Below are 22,403 nucleotides of genomic sequence, written 5' to 3'. Positions count from 1 at the left end.
CAGACTACTCCACAATCCAAAACACAAAACAAAACAAACAAAAAGCACTGGTCATGCCAAGGAACTTGACATTGAAGCCCCTAGCCTCCAGAGTTACAAGACGGTGAGATTCTGTGTTGTAACTCGGTGGTCAACCAAAGAGTACACATAGAGGGACCCATGGCTACAGCCACATATGTAGCAGAGGATAGCATTATCTGGCATCAATAGGAAAAGAAGCCCTATGGTCCTGTGAAGGCTCGTTTCCCTGGTGTAGGGAAATGCCAGGGTGTTGAGGTGGGAGTGGGTAGTTGGGAGTGGGAGCATCTTCACAGAATCGGGGGGTGGGGGTTATGGGAGAGAGGGTAAAAGGGATACCATTGAAATGTAAATACATAAAATATCTAATTAGCAGTAATGTCACATAAGTCCCAACAAACTAAAAACATACATCACTCTTTCCTATTATCATATGCATGATTTATACTTGCATGTGTTCATGATTTATACTTGCTTTTGTGTTTTGCTCTCTTCCCCAGACTTTTCACCAATGCCAGACAAGAAGTTATAGCGTCAAGAACAAATGCTGGGTCCATTAGAACAGGGGTCAGCAAGCTGAGGTTCTGCAGACACTGCCTGGTCCACACTGTTCTCAGGACATGTGACCGACAGGTGCTTTAATATTTTTAAGTGGTTGAAAAATAATACATTTCACATTTTATGAAATTTAAAGGTAAGGTTCACATCCCTTTATATATTGCTTACAGATGCCTTCCTGCTACAGAACAGTTGTAACACTGTTGTGATAAAGACTGTACTGCCTACGTAAAATGTTATTTGGTCATCTGAAGTGAAAAGAAGTCTTCTAAACACTTGGGTAAAATTTACATCGCAAGCTATGTAGCTGCCTATTGAGAACTGCTCCAGGTGACATGGTCCAGGAATGGAGTCCTATGAAAATTCAGAGTGATTTCTTTTAACACTCCCAAAAAACAAAAGGGTTGTGTGACCTTGGCTTCTTCAAAACACAGAATTATTCTTGGAATGTATCTTCATATTCCTCCAGGGGATACCAGAGAGGATCGAGATTACTTCAGATTACTCCTTATTGCTTGTTGTTATGCAGGTAAACTCTCCTTTACCTGCCTCTACGGAAAAACGTGTTTTGCCACACACAGATTGTCCTTGTGATTGTACACAACTTGGACTCATGAGAACTTTACTCATGTGACCTTCCCTGACACTCAAAGTCTATATGGTCCGATGCTCTGAATAATGTTGGCTGTTGCACGAGACTTTAGTCGGCCTCATTTATCAGCTCCATTCTCCCAGGTCCCACAGTCTCTAGGGCAGTGAGAGTTAAGCATGGTAAGGTGTTTTACATTTCCATTGAAACTCAAACTGAACTAGTGAACTTTTAACCCATGCATCTCACGTGCTGAACAGCAAAAGGTCAGTGCTGCCGTTCCCTGTGTTCATGGAATTTTGGTGGAGTGTATGTATTGTGATAAAGACTCTGAATTCAAACGGAAGAAGGAATAATGATTATAACACAGTTTTCTGAATGTGTTTATCATAAATCCTACCAACGATGGGTACAAATATCATTAGTAAGGACAGACATGGGAGTCCTTATGCTCATTTTCCCACAATAAAAGCACACTGTTTACCTTCGATGGAGGAACAAAGTAAACGCATTCCAGCCACTCAGATAAGAAAGGTTTTCTGCATATCGAACATTTTTTCGCTTTGGAGAGTTTGTCCTTGACCTCTGGGTAACACTCTATGGCATCCGTAATCAAAGGGTTGTTTTCTTCTAATTGAGAGAGGACAAATCTTGCTGCTATTTCCTAAATTAAAAAGAAAAACCATAGTTCTTCAAATTAATTCAAATTCTATACATTACATTAATTTCTATTTTATTAGTTCAAAATCATGCTTAATTCTTTGTTTATTAATCTAAGATTCTACAACACTATATAAGGACATATATATGACTTGCACGTGGCTCATTGCAAAAAAAATGTCTTTCACAGAAAAAAAAAGGATATCTTCTACCATATTTTTATCTCTTAAACATAAAAAATAATAATATAAAGTCATAATAAATTTACATTATCTGTTTAATAAAATAAACATTATTTGTTTAATAAAATTAGAAGTTCTTTTACTTCATTTTTTTTAAATATTAGTACAATAAGCAGGGGCTACCCAGACATTAAAAAAGATTCAGTCGTATTTACTAGGCTGTAAATTCTTCCTATCCTAACCATAGCTCATAATCCAGTCAAATCTGTGTGACTTAAGGGGTATTAGAGTCTGTAAGCTAATCTCTACTGTAAATCTTTGTTAAGCTTCACCATGTTGATCTAGAGAAAATTGGACTAATTCTGATGATAACACTAAATGATCAAAAGGTAATGAAGAAAAAGAAGTTGCCTTCCATCAGTACCATCAACATCATCAACTCAAGTAAAACACAGCACATGATATATAAACTTTAGTCTCCACTGACCTAGCAAAGGAAACAGGCATTTGCCTCACTCCTTAAAAGTGCCCCAATCCAGAAAGTCAACAAGGCAAAAACAATGCTTGTGTTTATGAAGCAATGTGTGTTTATATTGCATGGCAGTCCTGTATAAATATTACACAAACTCTGCTTGAAATTTAAACAGTATTGAGGACAATGTATTTAGGACATATTTTCCTGCCCAGAATAAGGGGTTTTCTAATAGTTCATATCGGCTCTGTACATCATTATTGAAAATCTATACATATCAATATGTATAAAACTCTCCCTCTAATTCATGCTAATTGAAGTCTTTAAAAATCTCAAGAATGTATCATTCCTACATATTTCTGTAGACCTGCTCCTTTCTATGCCCATGCTACCCAGACAACAAGTGTCTTGGAAGACTACTATCACAGAGCAAAGCATCCTGGGACATGCAAAACCTTCTGAGTGGGGAAATGGCAAAGTAAACAGAGAAAAAATGTGAAGGCACTAATACTGTCAGGAGTTCCACCATCACATGCTTACGGTCACCTTCTCTCTGTTTCCAAGGAGAAGTTTGTAATTCAAGTTAAAAATGCTTGTATTAGAAGTATGTTATTAGCTAAGTAGACAAATTTGGGTGGCTAGCTCTAGTATGCAGGAAACTCATAGACAAGTATACACTGTCTGAACAGAAACAAAAGCATTTTATGGAATTCACAGACCCATATATTAAGCCATAAAATTGTTTTTACCATTTATGACTTCTGAACCCAAGCACGTTTGTTGATTTCAATCATTGATTGACAGCTAATTATTTATATTTTTCTTGAAGCCAACATATTATTTTGGAAGAATAATGGATGTCATTGAAAATTAAAGTTTTTACTTAGAAATGTGGGTAACAGTGAACTAGACTGTAGGGGGGAGGGCGGCAATGGGGGGAGGGTGGGGAGGGGAACACCCATAAGGAAGGGGGAGGGAAGGGATGTTTGCCCGAAACCGGGGAAAGGAATAACACTAAAATGTACATGAGAAATACTCAAGTTAATAAAAAAAAAAAAAAAAAAAAGAAATGTGGGTAAGCAAAAAGATACAATTGATATAACCAATAGTATCTTTTAGAACACAATAGTATCTTTTAGAGTTTACATTTTATAAATTATTCTGAAAATATAGCATGTAATTATGACATCATTGCAGTGGTATTTTAAATCTAAGAAATCTTTTACAAATAAATGAGTTGTTTATCTTGAATCACTTATATGCTATTTTGTTATTTTATGTAGGTCATATGGTATTCTAATTTCTGATCCATTATAAATTGAAAGTAAACTCAGGTCCATTCTTACATATGATCATTTGAAATTATATGTCAACAAACTATATCTCTATAAGTTTAAAATTATAAAAAGAACTTAGAAATGACTGTATAGTGAGCTGCTACTGATTGAACATGAGGCAGAGTCCATAGCAAAGACTCTCAGTCCATCATGTGCAGCGTTTCACACACTGGTTCAATAAGGTATTGACTATATGGCCTTGTTTGGACAAGCTTTTAAGTCATCTGGTCCCAAGTATCTCATGTGTAAAAGGAGAGTTTTACTATGACAGAGTTTATAGAGCTGAGATAATACTGGCAAGGCATTTGGCCTGCATCTGTCGATGTACTGAATTACCAGCATCAAATTCTAGTGAATAAATTTCTGAGGTGAGGAAGGTTCTTAAAACCCTTTGTTAGTACTGCCAGCACGCTATCACTGAGCTATATCCCCAACCCTTGCTTTACTTTTTAATATTTGACAGTCTCACTGAGTCATTCAAGCCCACTTAGAAGTCATTCCATAACTCAGACAGACCTTGGACCAATGAAGCTAGGATTACAGATCTAAACAACTAAGTATATCCTTTAGAAATTCTTTACTGTGCTCGCTTCGGCAGCACATATACTAAAATTGGAATGATACAGAGAAGAAATTCTTTACTAAGGCAAAGACAGTTTGGCTCATTGAAACCCAAAGTAGTTTAACCGCTAACCAACAATGTTAACCACATGTTTACTAGAAATGACCTAGAAATATATAGTCAGTTTGAGTCACCATTTGAGGAAAAATTCATAGAAGTACTTTCAAAACCACCTAAATCACTTACATAAGTAAAACTAGTCATTTATACTATATATCTATACATGCATACATTTATTGATAATATATGCATAAAATTAAGTCTGTGCTCCACTTTACTATTTTGAAAATTAAAAGAAAGAAATGCTCTTCTATTAGTCTTAGAGTTCTTGAAGTAAAGATACCATATCAGATTAAATATTATGTCTGCCTCCTCCTCAGTCAAGAACCTCATGTCTTCTATCCCAAGCACCTTCTACATCTTCTCTCCTGGGAACATTGCACTGTGTGGCATCAAAGTCGACTGTAGAAGTTAAGTATCAACACCTAATCCCGAAAACTGTCTTGGTGACTTCACAAAGTTAGTTAGACTTTCTGGGTCTTAGTTTCCTTACCTGTAAAAGGGTACAATAAAGATACCTACCTCTTTTTTTTTTTTTTTTTGATACCTACCTCTTGATGGTTATGAAACAACTACCTTGTTCATAAGCACAGTACCTGTCCACAGAAAACTTACAATAAGTAGCTAGATTCATTAATCTGATATGCTTGATGCAGGAGGGGAAAAAAAGAACAAGTTGAGGATGCTTAAATGTAATGTGTCAGGTTTAAATAATTTTAATCGATTTAAATTTCAAGTACAATTTTTCTATACAAGAGCAGAAAATAATAGCATATAAGAAAATAATATCCAGAAAGGAGTTTGAAGAAGAGCTGAAATCAGTTCTTTTCCCCTGCAATTTTATTCATGGAGATAATATGGACACAAGAGAAATTTCCTATGAATATGATCAGTTTAGCCTCTGTTGCAGGATATTTGATCACACTGTGAACCTCAAAATTGTGTTACTTACTAGAAAGGCCTAATTCATAGAGTCAAAAAAATATAGATCATTTTAATGATCTAAACATCTAGCAATGAGAAAATAGTTAAAATAGTTAAAATATTATGATGTAACAGAATAACATACATTCACTTTTAAAGATGTGTTAATGTTTTTAATCTGATTAAAAACACAGTCACCAAAAAAGGGACTAAAAAGCCCAAGTCTCTAAGTAACATATAAAGTGTAAATTCATCTTGAAATATATTCTAAATACACAAGAGAGTCACAGAATAGCTTAGTAATGCCTCGCTAACCAGATTTCTCAGTCCTTTTACCCAGTGCCATTGTCTGGCTTTTACCTATTCCTATATATGCATCTATATTACTTTCGTGGTAAGAAAACAATTTTAAAAGCAGTAAAACTAATTTCTATCTGAAGCAATCTTGTATGTTCAGCCTTAGATCCAAACAAAACTGGTAGATCAACATTCATGCTAGAGACTCATGGTCGACTGTGGGAGGACCTGTGCTCTTTATCTTGTCTGAGAGCAGAGGAGTCCGTCATTTGCTTCCCTGGTCCCTCCTTTGGTTTCAATAACTAGCTCTGCCGATCGGACATGGTGAATTCCAGATCATATACATACTTTCATCAAGAAGGCACCAAGTGAAATGAGGCCGAAGCAATAAAGACCCCACTAGCAGAAAAAAAATATTCAGAATGCTAAAGTAAAAATAAATTCCCTTTTTCTTTTCATCCAACAAAACTTTCTACTTCTCTGTGCTGTTGAGTCAGTTTGGAAATCTCAGAGGTTACCTCTGAATTCTGTGAGCAACTCAAACAAATTACATGGAGGATCTGCATTCGTGACAAACCAGTGTTACACATTTACAAACTTGTCCAGAATGCTTTACATCGTCGGCCAAGTGTTTAGTATGAAGATGTATGCTTATGAGCTAAACTTTCACCCGTAGAGTCCAGAGATCTTTAGGTTGTGGAGCATAAATTGGATTCTTCAGGAAGAGTGGGTTTCCCTCACAGTAGAATTCACTCAGCTTTAGATCCTGAAACTGGTAAAAGAAAAGATCTTTTGCAAACATGACAGTAAACTTTTTAAAGTTCATTATAATTTAGGATGTACGTGCTACATGAGTATTTTATGAATAGGAGACATTCTATGTGTTAAAAGCACTAAGATTTCTTTCTTAGCATTAAGATTTTTAAGGTCACTGATTAGATCCCCTATATTGAATAGCCAAGGAAACATGCTTATGGTCACAGAGTCAATAACAAAATAAAGTTTACTAAATCAAATTCTGGAAACATTTGTAGTATGTGGTAGAAAACCAAGCATGAAGAAAAACAATTCGAAAACATAGTAAAAAATATTAACAAATGCCTCAAAATCAATTTTCGTTTAATGAAGATAAGAGAACTCTAAAAAGCTCATTATAAACTCTTATGAGGAAAAACGACGACAGAAGGAAGTGCCTCAGTAGTGCAGCGACTGCCAGACATGTGAAAGACCTCGTGACAGCCTCGGCAGTACAAAATGAAACAGCATAAAGCGTGGGGAAGCGGGGTGTTTACAGGGACACTTAATCTATAAAGAAAATCCAAATCCTACTGGAATGTACCACTGAAATAGACAAGAAATATCTTTGTGTTCGTAGTCTGTGTAGATTGCCTTCACTAGAACTACTCCTGAGGTAGAAAAGAGGGCAGGAAAGGACAGATCTTCAGAAGTACTCCAGTAAAAGCAGGGGCGGGAGAAGAGAGGAGCAGAGAGAAGAGGTGCTGAGCTGAGGCAAAATGACTGGAAGAGAGAAGGGAGGTGGGGGGAGCCAGGGTTCATAGTGTGTCTTGAGTTTAAAGCATAAACACCCCTGTCTTGGCCGATTCAATTCACTGGCTGTAGAGGTGAGAAGAAAAATCAACTCTTATGAGCCAGAAGAAACTGGCTCACTCACACCACAGCATCCCATGACATTTATGGGAGAACGAGAGATTGATATCATTTCAAGCCAAGGATTTGAAAGATAGCAATGATTAGTCAAATTAAAAATAACTGATTTAATTCATCTTTCTGGGGAATTATGTCATTAAATTTTGAATGTTACAATAAAGTTTATAATATATATATACATACACACACACACACACACATATATATATATATATATAATATTTTTAGATGAAGAACGCAAGGCCTCTCTCTATGAGACCTGGCCACACCAAAGACATTCCAACCTTCTCTGTTCAGTTTCAAACATTGTCCATTGCAAAGGAGCTACTCTGAGAGTTGGAGCCAATGTCAGAAATAAGTTGGTGCCGGGCAGGAGAAAATAAAAAATAGAATGTATTTTCCCTAATTTTCTACACAATCATTGGCTGTTTTTTTTATTTCTTTCTATCCTAGTAAATAGCAATCTATCCATGCACCAAAACTCATAGTCATTTTTTTTAGGAGGAGTTGTAGACAAGGTTTTGTAGGCAAAGTACTTGCACACAAGCAAGTGAGTATCTGAGTTTTGAGTCTCAGGACAAAAAAAAAAAAAAAAAAAAAAAGCAACACAAAATTAAACATCTGTAATCTTAGAACAGGAAAAACAGAGATGGGATATGTTCTTGAGCTCCCAGACAAGCCAGTCTAGATTGTGTTTGTAAGCTCCAGGTTCAGTGAGATATCCTCTCTGAAAAGATAAGGTGAGAACCAACCCACAAAGACACTTGTTCAACTATGTTCGTAGCAGCTTTATTTGTAATAGCCAGAAACTGGAAACAACCTAGATGTCCCTCAATTATGAATGGATAAAGAAAGTGTGGTGCAGCTACACAATGGAATACTATTCAGATATTAAAAACAAAGACACTGTGAATTTTGCAGGCAAACAGATGGATCTTGAGTGAGGTAACCCAGTCCCAAAGGACATGCATGACAGGAGTCTAACATGGCTGTCTTCTGAGAGCTCCACCCAGCAGCTGACCCAGACAGACGCACACAACCACAGCCAAATAGTGGATGGAGCTTGGGGACTCTTATGGAAGAGTTAGAGGAAGGACTTGGGGACAGGAATTCCACAGGATGACCAACAGAATCAACTAACCTGCACCCTTGGAATTCTCAGAGTCTGAACCACCAACCAAAGAACATACACAGGCTGGACATAGGCCTCCCCACACATATATAGAAGATGTTCAACGTGGTCTTCCTGTGGACCCTGAACATCTGGAACAGGGGCTATTCCAAAAGTTGTTGCCTATAAATGAGATACGTTCTACAGCTGGGCTGCCTGGTTTGCCCTCAGTGGAAAAGAGTGCTCCTGGCCTTGCAGACACTTGAAGTGCCAGAGTGGAGGGACCTGGGGGGAACCCCACCTGCTCAGAGGAGAAGAAGAGGGGTATTGGGGAAGGGTTATGGGAGGGGGTGGCCAGGAAAGGCAGTGAGTAGGATGTAAAGTGAATAAGAAAAATAAAAATAAATAAATAAATAAATAAATAAATAAATAAATAAATAAATAAATACATCCACAAAAAAACAGTCCAGGGGCTATATGCTCACTTCAATTTTGTCACTATACTTCCATCAAGAGTGATAACAGGTTTTTCCAATTCGTTATCTCATATATATAATAGATCAACCACTCAGAGATCCCCCTGCCTCTGCCCACCAAGTGCTGGGATCAAAGGTGTGTACCACCATGCTTGGATAGAAAGAAATTACCTGGGGTTGGGGATTTAGCTCAGTGGTAGAGCGCTTGCCTAGGAAGCACAAGGCCCTGGGTTCGGTCCCCAGCTCCGAAAAAAAAAAAAAGAAAAAAGAAAGAAAGAAATTACCTTAATGGAATGAAAATTGAATAGCACATGTCAAATAGGAAAATTTTATTAACCTAAAGTCACACACTCTCTCAATGTACAATAAGTATTCTTCAAAATAAGTTCAAGAGGTGTCCTCAGCCTAGCTTCTCCAGAGAAGTAATTATTTGACTGTCATAGTTACTCCACTAGGAAAGTCAACTACCTTTTGCTGCATTAACAAAATTTAGAACAGCTTCTCAGTGTCTCAGTGTGTGCCCGTTCAAACAATCAGTGTTACAAATTTAGTCAATATTGATACAATGTTTCACTCCTCCCTAACCTATGCTGGGTTTGCCCATATCCTTTAACACAACAGAGAATATGCAGTAGACAAGTAGTCAGAAAAGGTCAAATATGCTGTCAAACATTCTACAGTACCATATAACTCTGGACAAGGAATTGCCAAGCCAAATACATCCATAGTGCTCACGCTTATCAATCCAAAATTAAAACATCAAAACATAAAATGTCATTGCACTATCTCTGGAGAGTGGCTTGGCTAGTAAGGGAAGGTATTGGTGAAATGCAAATGATTTTCACTTTTTAAAGTTTGAGGCCTGAAGACATAGCCCAGTAGTTAAGAGCATTTATTTGGCAAAAAAACAAAAAACAAAACAAAGACAAAAAAAATAAAAACCTAAGTTCAGTTCACAGCACCCATGTCGGGCAGCTTGAGCCCCAGGGATCTGACATGTTGTTCTGCACTAAGAAGACACCTGGACTCGCGTGTAAATATCCACACATGCATACACATGATTTGAAACAATAAATAAATAGATTTGTGGTGGCGATAGGCAATGACCATCAGTAATGTGCCACTACGCACACATGGGAACATGACGTTGGTTAGTACCGTGCTGGTGGTATGCATCTCTAAACCCAATGCTCAAGACAGAGACAGGCAGTTCTCTAGAGCTCACTGGCCATCGGCCTAGACTGGTGGAGCTCTGGGTTCAGGGACAGACCTTGTCTCAGAAAATTAGGTAGAAAGATTAAGGAAGGTGCATTGCACACAGTGACCTGAACACACACATGAACACCCCCTCCCAACAGTGAAATGGAGAACGTAAAGGACCATATCAAAACTATGTTAATGGGAAAGAGTTGGAAGAGAAATGATCAGAGGAACACAGAACGGTTGTTGAGTATTCCTGTCTTCTTTGTTGTAAGATTAAAGGAAGGGTAACAACTTCCATAAATATCTGAAGGCCTGCATTGCATAGACAAAGGACCCAGACACAACCTCTTCTGTTTTCTCCTTGAAACAGAGAATAAGATGATCTGCCAACTGAGTTTTGAGGCAAGATACCAATAAGAAAGAAGACAGGAGGAAAGTGATGAAGGCTGGAACTCGCAGGTGTGGGGAGAGAGCTAGTATAAGCTTTCGTTCCTAAGCAGGTTTTTTTTTTAATTAAAATATGGCTATAATGCAACTTATTCAGACTATATTCACAAGTCCTAACATGTCATACTTAGCTCTTTTCAGCCTATTCTCCAACATGTAACCTGGTAAGCACTCCCTGGCCGGGGCAGGAGGGGCACTTAAAAGAGTTTTCACCAGAGCCTCTGTAGGAATGTGCAAACATATTACACAGGATTTCAAAGAGATACTCTGAATTCACTCAGTAGTGGTGGGCCATGTGTGTGGAGTGGTGCCGTCATTTTTAGCACTGCCATACCTAGTCCACACTAAGTATTTATGGGAAGGAAATAACAGAAAATAAGGGAATGGCAATATTGGATATTCAAAATAAAATAAAAAAATAAAATAAAATAAAATAAAATAAAAGCTAGCACTGGTTTAGGAAAGTGAACAGAGAAAATTCATGGAACCAGGGTGTCTTGGTCACTGAATCTTCAGACAGCAAGAAGAGAAGTCACTGGGCCTGGCTTGGGCTTTTAAAAAGCTGAAAGCCCACTTCCGGTGACACACTTCCTCCAGCAAGGCCACACATCTGAATCCTTTCAAATACTGCTACTCTCTAGTGACCAACTACCCAAATCTATGGGCCTAAGGGGTGGCCATTCTTATTCAAACCATCACAGAGAGACTCAAGGGACAATGTTTGTATCAACTACTTCCGCAGGACTCTCTTACATCTGCCTTCTCTGGGACATGTAGGTAAAAGTCCCACAAACACATGAAGTCGAGCTCATTCTCCTAAGTTTTGCTTTCCCTTTCCTCTTCACCCACATTAACTATGTCACTGTGTCCTATCAGTGAATCAATGGATACTTAATACTTGCTATCGCTGCATAACGACCTCCCCCCACCTGACACAGCCACTCTCTACCTGAGCCTTGATGGATGTTTCCTCTTATGTAGATTACTGAAATAATAATCTGGAATTAGTACAAGCTTTTGTTCCTAAGCAGATGGCTATAATACAACTTATTCAGAGTAGGTTCAGAAGTCCTAACGTCTCATACGTGGCTCTCTTCAGCTTAGTTCTCCAACATGTAACCTGGTAAGAACTCCCCATACTGAAGAGGCTATTTTGTTGTTGTTGTTGTTGAGTTCACACTAACTCTGTCTTAGCTGTTATTACTCAAGTTTTATGTTCTGACTCAAATATGCACCATCTGTCTGAGACTAGAACAACAGCCATCTGTGTTCCCCCTACCTTCACCACGTGTTCTTGCCCTGTGTATAAACCAGTCCTATAAAGAACAGGGACTATCACCACTGAGAACTATTTCAGGCTTTGTTACCTTTAAGAACTGGGTCTTGGTGGTGCAGCCAGGTGGGAGAGGCCACCAACTGCCTCACTGTGCAGGTGGGGGAGGGAGGGCTCTGGGATGTGGTAGCGGGATGAGAGAGAAAGAGAAGCAGAGTGGTTTGTGCACTAGGAAGAGAGGAAGAATGGGAGACAGTGGTGAGGAACAGCCTAATGTGAGAGGCCTGCACGGCCACCTGAGACCATACTGAGGGCCATGTCCAGGTGAGACACCTATAGCAGCAGAGATCTGTGTTGGTACCCATGGCCCATGGTACCATCAAAGATCATGCAGATGTCCTTGAATCCATGTTGATGTCCAAGGACCTTGCTGAGCTGCCCCTGCCTCTCACCAGCCACTGAAAGTGGCACCATTGGTGATAAGGATAAGTGAGAACTGGTTTGCTGATCAGCTCAGCTACTACTCAGGCCCAGATCCAGGGCTGTGAGCTGATCCACCCCAATATCTCTCCCATCTATGAGCTTCTGAAGCATGTAAAAAGGACAGCCCTACAGGTCCAAAGCTACAGGATCTCCATGACACAGGGCAACAACAGGATATACGAGAGGAGTCTCAGTGACGGCCCAGTATTGATGGTGTGGCCCAAACCAGAGGCCTTGAATCAGACCAGTGACTCCTTGCAATGAACCTTTGCAAGGGAAGATGTTTGGGGAAAAGGTGCACTGTGAGACATACCGTGACACGCAGCAACTTCCCCAATGAGATGCTTTATTTTTTGAGGAGGTTACTGGACTGGAGGATGGATATGGAAGTACAAGGAAATGAGTGGGATTGGGTACATAATGTGAAATTCACAAAGAATCAATAAAAAAGTATGTTAAAAAAAACTACATCTTAAGTAACTACATGTTGCAAGCTCTAAATTCAGTAAACTGTGATTACTGAGTACGAGGTAACTTGTCACTGATGCTCGGTAAATAACTGATAAACTGCAAAGAAATGCAGCTCTACCCAGGCTTTTACAACTCGCAAAGTCCTTTGTCAGACTTGAAAAATTCCTAACAGGATCCACACAAAGTCACGTGCTGTAGCAATTCCATGCAACAGTTCATTTCAGGGTAGCCTACAGCCACAGAGAACTCAGCAGTGGGGGTGTGCAGGAACTGTGTTTAATGTAAACAGGAGGGACTGAGGTCTCCCACGGACTCAAAGATAAGAAATCTACATTAAATTCCTATACACTCGAGAGCATCTCAAAGCTCATGGGGCTAACTTGTAATAAGAACTGGGATTTCTAAATAAACTCAGTTGGGAGGAGGATAAAACTTAAGTCCAAGAGCTCTGACATCCAGAAAATTAAATTTAAAAAACACATTCTTTTTTGAATATGAATAAGATTTGGCAACCACTGGGAAATTAATCACAGAATCATAAACCTGATATATATATATATATATATATATATAATCAAAATTGTGGAGTGATTTGTCTGATGACATCATTTGTAGATAAGAATGCAAAAAAAAATATATTGGAAACCCCTCTCACACCCTCCATAAGTAGTAGGAGGAAAAAAGAGGCAGAAAGTGATCTAAAGTCTTAATTCTTCATATCTGCCAAATATATATGTGCCAAGAGATGATCCTTAGAGGGAATAAATAGACAAGGCTAAGAGCCAAGCCTGGCAGACAGGAGAAACCTGGACGTACAGCCTATAAACACATACAGAGAGTAGGGAGAAGACTTTTCTCAGACCAGAGAGGTGGTTCTCAAAGTACCTAAGCCTAGTTCCTCCCCAGCCTTCAATACTCTTAGCCTTGAGGAACACATTGTAATTAATGTAGATTACTTACAGTTCTACCTCTGAGCCCATGTGATGCTCAGGCACTCCACAGTGTCTCCAGTAACCTCTCTAAACACCAAGAACTGATTGAAGGGCTTGCTGCCCTCATCTCCCTGTCCCCAGCGCGCCCTTGCTTTACAACCCACTTCTGCCCTTTGAACTGAGAACTAGTAGCTCAGCTTCTCTCTGTCCTATCAGTGCCACTTACAGCAGGGTGACTTCTTTACAAAGACATTCGGATCCCATCACTCCTGGCCCAGAACTATCTTGCAGCTACTTACAACACCAGAAGTGATATTCTTCCTTATGGCTTTCTGGTTGTTGCTATGTGTACCCTGTACTGTATGTATCTCAGCCCTAATGCTTGCTTTTACTCTTCCTCTATTCTCTCTCCCTCCATTGGGGGTAAGACTGTTTCTTTTGTCCCTAAGCATCTCCCTCCTCTTGTGACTCTTTGACCCCAAAGTTATCCACTCCCTTAAGATGAGAGTAAGTGGAATAACGTCTTAGTGCTTGGCCAGAGGAAGTCTCTTTTAGATCCCCAAATGGGAAAAACAGACAAAAATCTCAAAACTAATCTTAAGCAATGAGGAAGTCTTATCCTGTGGATCTTAACCAAGGAAAATCACCCACAACATGGCGCAGCTGGAGGGTAATACATTGCAAGAAATGAATGGATGCCTTCTCTTCCTTGTCAAAATGCAAAGAACAAAAACTTAGAGCTTCCTCTTTCATATTGAAAAAATAGGATTACGGAAACCTCTTTGAAAACTTAAGTTTCGAGAAAAAGCCTGAAAGTTACCCTTACTGTGATGGGACAGCTCTTCCAGGAGACCATCCAAAACGAACAGCGGGAATGAGAGCAGATGCTTATGAGTAAAACGCACCCCTGGGATTTGAAGAGGGTTTATATTTTTACAATACTGTGCTTGTCTACTTGTGTATCTACATCTGGCTCTCTGGCTTTCACCTCATCTGCCTTGTAATCCTAACCATGGGTCCACACAGGGCTCAGCCTTCCCTGTCTCCAGCAACAGGTGTCGACTGCAGAGCTGTACTCCAGAGCTCACGGATTCTCCATAAATTCCTCATCGCCACCTTCCAGGTGCCCTCAGTGGCCTCAGGAACGCTGACGGCAGCCAACATGCCCTCTAAGGAACACTGACTGCAACAACTTTTCCTAACTCTAATTCTTTTCCCATGACCTTGCTCTCCCCGGACCCACATTCCCCTTACACTTGATCTTTACCCAGGACGATTTCATCCACACCGAGGAAGTCTTGTGGAAATGACTACTGCCCCATGTCTCACAGCCAACTGTGCACTCAGCCCTTCAGTAAGTTTCCATCATCTCCCCAGTCTAAGGGAGAAAACGTGGCCATGTTAGTGTTGGTCTTCTTACGACGTTCCGTACCACAACTCAGAGCATCTCACACAATGAGTTACATCATTGTGGTAGCTTGAATGAGACGGCCCCAATAAGCCTCAGGCATCTGAATATTTAATAAGCACTCGGTAGCTGTTTGGGGAGTATAAAGTGGTGTGGCCTTGCTGGAGGAAGCATGTCAGTGGGTGCAGGCTGTAAGGTTTCAAAAGACATTGCAAGTCAGCTCTCTTTGCTTCCTGTTCATGAACTGAGACGTGGGCTCTCCGTTGCTGCTCCAGTGTTAATCTTCATGCCTGCCTGCCTGTTGCCATGCTCCCCGACCAGAACATTTATGGACTCCTAGCCCTGTCAAACAGTAAGCACTAAGTAAATCCTTGCTTCTCTAAGTTGCCTTGGTCATGGTGTTTTGTCACAGCAACAGAAAAGTAAATAGTACAATCGCCATTTCAAACTTTACCTATTAAACAGTTGTGGAATCCAGTCAGGTCTTTCTACCCATAGTGTTCAACATTAGATCAAGCTATCATTGATTTCTGGCTTCATTAAAGTCTTCAAAGAATTCTACCCTACCTGCCTTCTGAGAACATCTAGTGTATCTGCCACATGGCAGAAAGACGTCTTAAAAAGTACAAAGCTGGGGTTGGGGATTTAGCTCAGTGGTAGAGCGCTTGCCTAGCAAGCGCAAGGCCCTGGGTTCAGTCCTCAGCTCCGAAAAAAAAAAAAAAAAGTAAAAAGGTACAAAGCTAGTACATCTCCTCCCTTTGAGATTCCTGATGTCTTTTAAGTAAGGATAAAAATACTCGGCATACCCCATAGACTTAGCCGCAACTTCATCCCCATCAATCTTTTTTTTCCCCAGATTTATTTATTCTGTGTATATGAGCACACTGTAGCTGCCTTCAGACACATCAGAAGAGGGCACCAGATCCCATCACAGATGGTTGTGAGCCACCATGCAGTTGCTGAAAATTGAATCCAGGAGCTCTGGAAGAACAGTGAGTGCTCTTAACCACTGAGCCATATCTCCAGCCCCATCCCCAAGAGTCTTAACAGTATACTGCATCCTGTGCCAGAGTATACCTGGTCCTCCCACCCTAAGGCCTTGCCCCAGGCTGCTTCCTCTGTCTAAGGCACATCTTTTTCCCTTCCATCAATCTTTAGACCTTAGTTTGTGTCACCACTCCTTCAGAGCCTTACCCAACCTGTTTATTGAGTCCCTGACAGGCCCATGTCTTTGTGAATACACTGCTTTCGGTTTGTAATTATATGTTCATGGTAATAGTTGTTTGGTTAAGACCTCTTTCATTATCACACTATAGCTTAGAGGGGACACAGACTCTCGCTGACTTTTTTACCACTTACCTACCAGGGCATGACTTAGTATATAATGTAAAATATATGGGTTAAAGAAGGAAGACTCGGGGGTCATTTGCCTTATTGAGTTCCAGTTCCAAACTTAGCACTTAGTAGAACGTGTGCTGTTTATCAATGGATAAATATAACAGCAATAATAAGAGGCTACTCATAAGTGTAATTATAATATATATAAAGCATATAGCATAATTTCTGTGGTAGAATAGGTAAGCATAGAATGTAGAACATTTTAACTATCAAAAATGTATGCATGTATTATCTATTTTACATTTGTATTATGATATAATCCAGTAGATATTTATATCAAAAATGAATACTCCTTCAGGTGCAAAAAAAATCCTAGCTAATATTTTTAATGATGCTCACAAAGCATCTTTAATGACAAAAATCATGCTATAATATCCAATATGGTAAGCATCATGTGAAGTTTCTTTCAAAAGATCCATTTTAAGCATGTGCATTAAATAATAAAGCATGACTTAAAACGTTAATTCTGACAGTGGAGTTTTATTGTTTTGTTCTTGGGTTGTGGCTTTAGGTTAGCTGGGGACCCTGCTCTGTACCTTACACATCATAGGCAGCGCCCTCCCTCTGAACTGAGTCCTTGACCCCACTGTTCCTTACACAGTTTACATTTTTCTAAATTTATTATTTTTACAATAAAAACTGACGTTCTTTCTTTCTTTTGGTTTTGTAGACATTCTTTATTCCTCTCTCATATATTACATCCGTACTGAAGTTTCCCCTCCTTCCCTTGCTCCTACTCTCTCCCCTCCCAACCCCTCTCTCCTAGAACCATTTATCTCTGCCTCCCCTCAGAAAAAAGGAGGCCTCCCAGGGACATCAACCAAACACAACATAGCAAGCTACAATAAGACCATCACATACCATCCCATCAAGGCTGGACAAGGCAACTCAATAGGAGGAAAAGGGTCCCATGAGCATGCAAAAGAGTCAGGGAAGCCTCTGTTCCCTCTGTTAGGATTCCCACAAGAACACCATGCTACTCGGCCATATCACGGACCTAAGTCAGACCTCTACAGGCGCCCTGATCTCTTCAAGCTTTCATGAGTCTCAGTCAGTTGATTCTGTGAGCATGTTTTCATGGCGTCCCAGGCCCTCTGGTTCCTCTGATCCTTCCTCCCCTTTTCCAAAGGACTTCCGGAGCTCCACCTAATATTTAGCTATGTTCCTCTGCATCTGCTCCCATCAGTTGCTGGATGGAATCTCCCTGGTCTCTTTGATGATGAATCTCCTAGGCTCTGGTGCCAAAATACCCTGCAGGCAAGACAAACTGTAGGTTGAAGGTTTTGTCCCAATCCCTCCGCTTGAGGCCTTACATGGCCTGGTTCAGGCTCCATGTCTCCCATTCCTATGAGTCTTTGTTGGGGCTACTTTTATAGATTGCACAGAGTTTCCATTACTTTAGCTTTACGCTTCACCCCAAAATTCTTCCCAATTCTAGTGATCTCTCCCAGTATTTTCTCCCTCCCACCCCCAACATGATCTTTCATGTTCCCAACTCCATACACCCATAATCCACCAGATGAATCTATTTGCTTTTCCCAAGGAGATCCTTGCATCCTCCCTTAAACTCTCCTTGTTACATAGCCTCTTTGGGTGTGTGGATTGTAGCATGACTGTCTTTTACTTTATAGTTAATATCCACTTATGAGTGAGTACATACCATGTTTGTCTTCCTAAGTCTAGGTTGCCTCATTCAGGATAATTTTTTCCTAGTTCCATCAATTTGTCTACAAATTTCATGATGTCATTCTTTTTAACAGCTGAGTAATATTCCATTGTATAAATGTACCCCATTTTCTTTAACCATGTAGTTGTTTCCAGTTTCTGGCTATCATATATAAAGCTCCTATAAGCATAGCCAAACAAGTGTCCTTGTGATATAATGGAGCATCCTTTGGGTAGACGTTCAGGAGTGGTATCACTGGGTCTTGAGGTACAGTGATTCCCAATTTTCTGAGAAACAGCCATATTGACTTACCAAGTGTCTGTACCCTTTTTATCCCAGCTTGCAATCACACTATCAGTGGAGTTAAGTTCCCTTTGTTCCACATCCTCACCAGCATGAGCTGTCACTTGTGGTTTTGATTTAGCCATTCTGAGAGTTATAAGATGGAATCTCATTAGTTTTTATTTGCATTTTATGGGTGGCTAGAGATGTTGACCATTTCTTTAAGTATTTCTTGGCCAATTGAGATTCCTCTGCTGAGAATTCTGTTTAGATCTCCCATGCTCATGGATAAGTAGGATTAACATAGCAAAAATGGCCATTCTCCCATCTACAAATTCAATGCACCCCCTCATCAAAATTCCAATGCAGTTCTTTACAGTCATTGAAAGAAAAATATTCAACTTCACATTGAAAAAGAAAAAACCCAGACTATCTAAAACAATCCTATACCATAAAAGAACTTCCAGAGGTATCACCGTCCATGATTTCAAGCTGTACTCTAGTACAGAGTTTCAGTAATAAAAATTGCATGGTATTGGCATAAAATAGACAAGTTGACCAGAGGAATTGAAATGAAGACCTAGGTGTAAATCTACACATCTATGGACACCTGGTTTTTTTACAGAGAAGCCAGAAACATACAATGGAAAAAAAGAATCTTCAACAATGGATGTCTACATGTAGAAGAATGCAAACAGATCCATATTTATCATCCTGAACAAAACTTAAATCCAAGTGGATCAAATACCTCAATATAAAGCCCAATACACTGAATCTGATAGAAGGGAAAGTGTGGAAGAGTCATGAATACATTAGCACAGGAGACAACTTCCTGAATAGTGCGTAGGCACTAAGAGTAACAATCAATAAATGGGACCTCATGAAACTGAAAAGCTTCTGTAAGGCAAAGGACATTATAACTAGGACAAAGCAGTAACCCACAAAATAGGAAAGGATTTTCAATAACTCTACATCTGACAGAGTGCTAATATCCAAAATGTATAAAGAACTCAATAAATTAGAAATCAACAAACTAAATAATCCAACTTAAAAATGAAACATAGATTCTTTTTGTATTGGAAAGCAGACCAAAAATCAGCTCCTGGGTATGAAAAAATAAATAAAACTTCCTCTGTAAACATCAACTCTCATATTTTTATTTTATTTGTTTTGTTTCTGTTTGGGGTGGAGGGTTGTTTTGTTTTGTTTTGTTTAGGAACAGCCATCAGTAGTCTTCACCTTTAAAACTGGAGAGTAAATCCAGACTCCTATGCAAGGCCTCCACTAACTTTCTTGAAAGCCTATACTCTTTCTGCCTTTCTCAAGCTAGTTGCCATTTTTAAATTTCCCTTGGGGACAGTCACAGCTAATTTGACACATGGTTCTTCTTACCTGATTCTTCTACCTGTCTCCCTACAGTAGTCCTCTTTCTTTTTAGTCTTTACATTATCTGGGCACTATAAATTTAAATATTCTATATATTCTGCTTGAATGCATCAACTCTAACTTCTAAGTGATAAAGTAGCCATACTTGAGCTATATTATCTTTAGTTATAGACTTGATCTGACCTATACAGATACAGCAACACACACATCTTATCACATAGTTTACAGGTCTAGTATGTCACCTTCACCTGCAATTATGTTTCTGGTATGTATACATAAGACAAGCCTGTTAAGAAATATCTCTCTATTTATTCTATAAAAGCAACTTTAGTAAGGGAGATAGATACCATTTCAAATCTGTCTTCTTTGGTATTAGACATTTATAGTCTACTTTTTAATGGCTTCATTCTGTATATAGCTTGATCAGCAATGACTCAGTGATATACTGTCTGTAAAAACTATTTTGTTTCCAAATAACTTAGCTTAAAAAAAACCAAAATTGCTTTTCTCCAGCTGTTTAATCATAAATTGCTTAGTCTTCAATCTCAACTCATTCCACTCAGCATTAACACTTGAATCACTATAAATATGCATTAAAATAATCATATCCAGATATTATACCACTAAGACTTTGAAAATCCTCCCTTTGCATACTTTTTTGGGGATATTTTTTATTTATATTTCAAATGTTATCCCCTTTCCCGGTCCTATCCAAAACCCCCTATCACATCCCCCTCCCCTTCTTCTATAAGGGTGTACCCCCTCCCCAACCATCTCCCTTCCAGCCTCTACCCCCTGACATTCCCCTATATTGGGGAGTCTAGCCTTGGCAGGACCAAGGGCTTCTCCTCCTATTCATGCCCAACAAGGCCATTCTCTGCTACATATGCAGATGGAGCCATGGGTCTGTTCATGTGTAGTCTTTGGGTCGTGCTTTAGTCTCTGAGAGCTCTAGTTGGTTGATATTGTTGTTCCTATGGGGATGTAAGCCCCTTCAACACCTTCAATCCTTTCTCTAATTCCTCCAGCGGGGACCCCTTTCTCAGTTCAATGGTTTGCTGCTAGCATTCACCTCTGTATTTGTCGTGCTTTGGCAGAGCCTCTCAGAAGACAGCTATATCAGGTTCCTGTCAGCATGCACTTCTTGGCATCAGCAATATTGTCTGGGTTTGGTGGATGTATTTATATGGACTGAATCCCCAGATAGGACAGTCTCAGGATGGCCTTTCCTTCAGTCTCTGCTCCAAACTTTGTCTCCATATTTCCTCCTATGAATATTTTTGTTCCCCCTTCTAAGAAGGACTGAAGCATCCATACTTTTCTTCTTGAGCTTCATGTGGTCTCGGAATTATATCTTGGGTACTCCGAGCTTTTGGCCTAATATCCACTGATCAGTGAGTGCATACCATGTATATGTGTTTGTGATTGGGTTACCTCACTCTAGATGATATTTACTAGTTCCATCCATTTGCCTATGAATTTCATGACACCATTGTTTTTGATAGCTGAGTAGTACTCCATTGTGTAGATGTACCACATTTTCTGTATCCATCTTTGCATACTTGAAATGAGTTCACATTTATAACATGGCAGCAAACTGACTAGTTTCAAGCCTGGTCCTTAGGGTATTTTCTTTCCTTTTCTCATCCTCTTGCTGTTCATGCAAAGATATTTAAAATATCATTTGCTTTTTCCCTTTTCCTCTTTTTTCCATTCTTCGTAATTTCTACAATATTATCCTACAATATAAAACTCTTTGGTTTGTACCCACAGTACAAAACATCTGCAAGCCGTGGACATCTTTATCTTATGCTGAACTCATAAACACTTACACATTTTCCCAATTCTTACTGTCCCTCCCTTACTTCCCATATCCTTTCTGAGTTGTGCTGTCAGTCTATAAAGCTCACAAAACAGGACAGAGCATGATCTGTGCTATTAGTCCATTATGGAGGGTTTACAGAATGTCAGTTTTTTTACTATTCCAACTTTAAGAGATTCTAAGAAGTTCTAATTATCCTCCATTGACTATGGGCTAGGATTCAAGACTCCCTTCTGATGAATAAAATATAGCACCAGAAATGCATATAACTTCAGAGATTAAATCACTGCAATTCCTTATGGTCCTCTTGTTCTTTTTTTTTTTTTTTTTTTTTATTGACGAGTATTTCTATATACATTTGGAATGTTATTCCTTTCGGTTTCGAACCAAACATCACCCTCCCCGGTTCAAGCTGAGTAATATTCCATTGTGTAGATGTACCACATTTTCTGTATCCATTCCTCTGTTGAAGGGCATCTGGGTTCTTTCCAGCTTCTGGCTATTATAAATAAGGCTGCTATGAACATAGTGGAGCACGTGTCTTTTTATATGTTGGGGCATCTTTTGGGTATATGCCCAGGAGAGGTATAGCTGGATCCTCAGGCAGTTCAATGTCCAATTTTTCTGAGGAACCTCCAGACTGATTTCCAGAATGGTT

General features: G+C 39.4%; 1 protein-coding gene across 2 annotated transcripts in view; it reads right to left on the bottom strand.

Annotated features, from left to right (window-relative positions):
• Lrrc69 (leucine rich repeat containing 69) overlaps window positions 1–22,403 on the bottom strand; it is a 128,505-nt gene that overhangs the window by 50,462 nt on the left and 55,640 nt on the right. For both annotated transcript variants that reach the window (XM_032905631.1, XM_032905623.1), the window contains exons 6-7: window positions 6,390–6,491; window positions 1,650–1,829 (exon numbers count right to left, since the gene is read on the bottom strand). In XM_032905631.1, coding sequence (XP_032761522.1) covers window positions 1,650–1,829; window positions 6,390–6,491 — 282 coding nt within the window. The remainder of the gene's footprint in view (window positions 1–1,649; window positions 1,830–6,389; window positions 6,492–22,403) is intronic.

The sequence above is a fragment of the Rattus rattus genome, chromosome 1 (genome assembly GCF_011064425.1).
Source record: "Rattus rattus isolate New Zealand chromosome 1, Rrattus_CSIRO_v1, whole genome shotgun sequence".
Lineage (NCBI taxonomy): Eukaryota > Metazoa > Chordata > Mammalia > Rodentia > Muridae > Rattus > Rattus rattus.
Note: the sequence above shows the minus strand (reverse complement) of the source record. Positions and strands in the feature narration are given on the sequence as shown.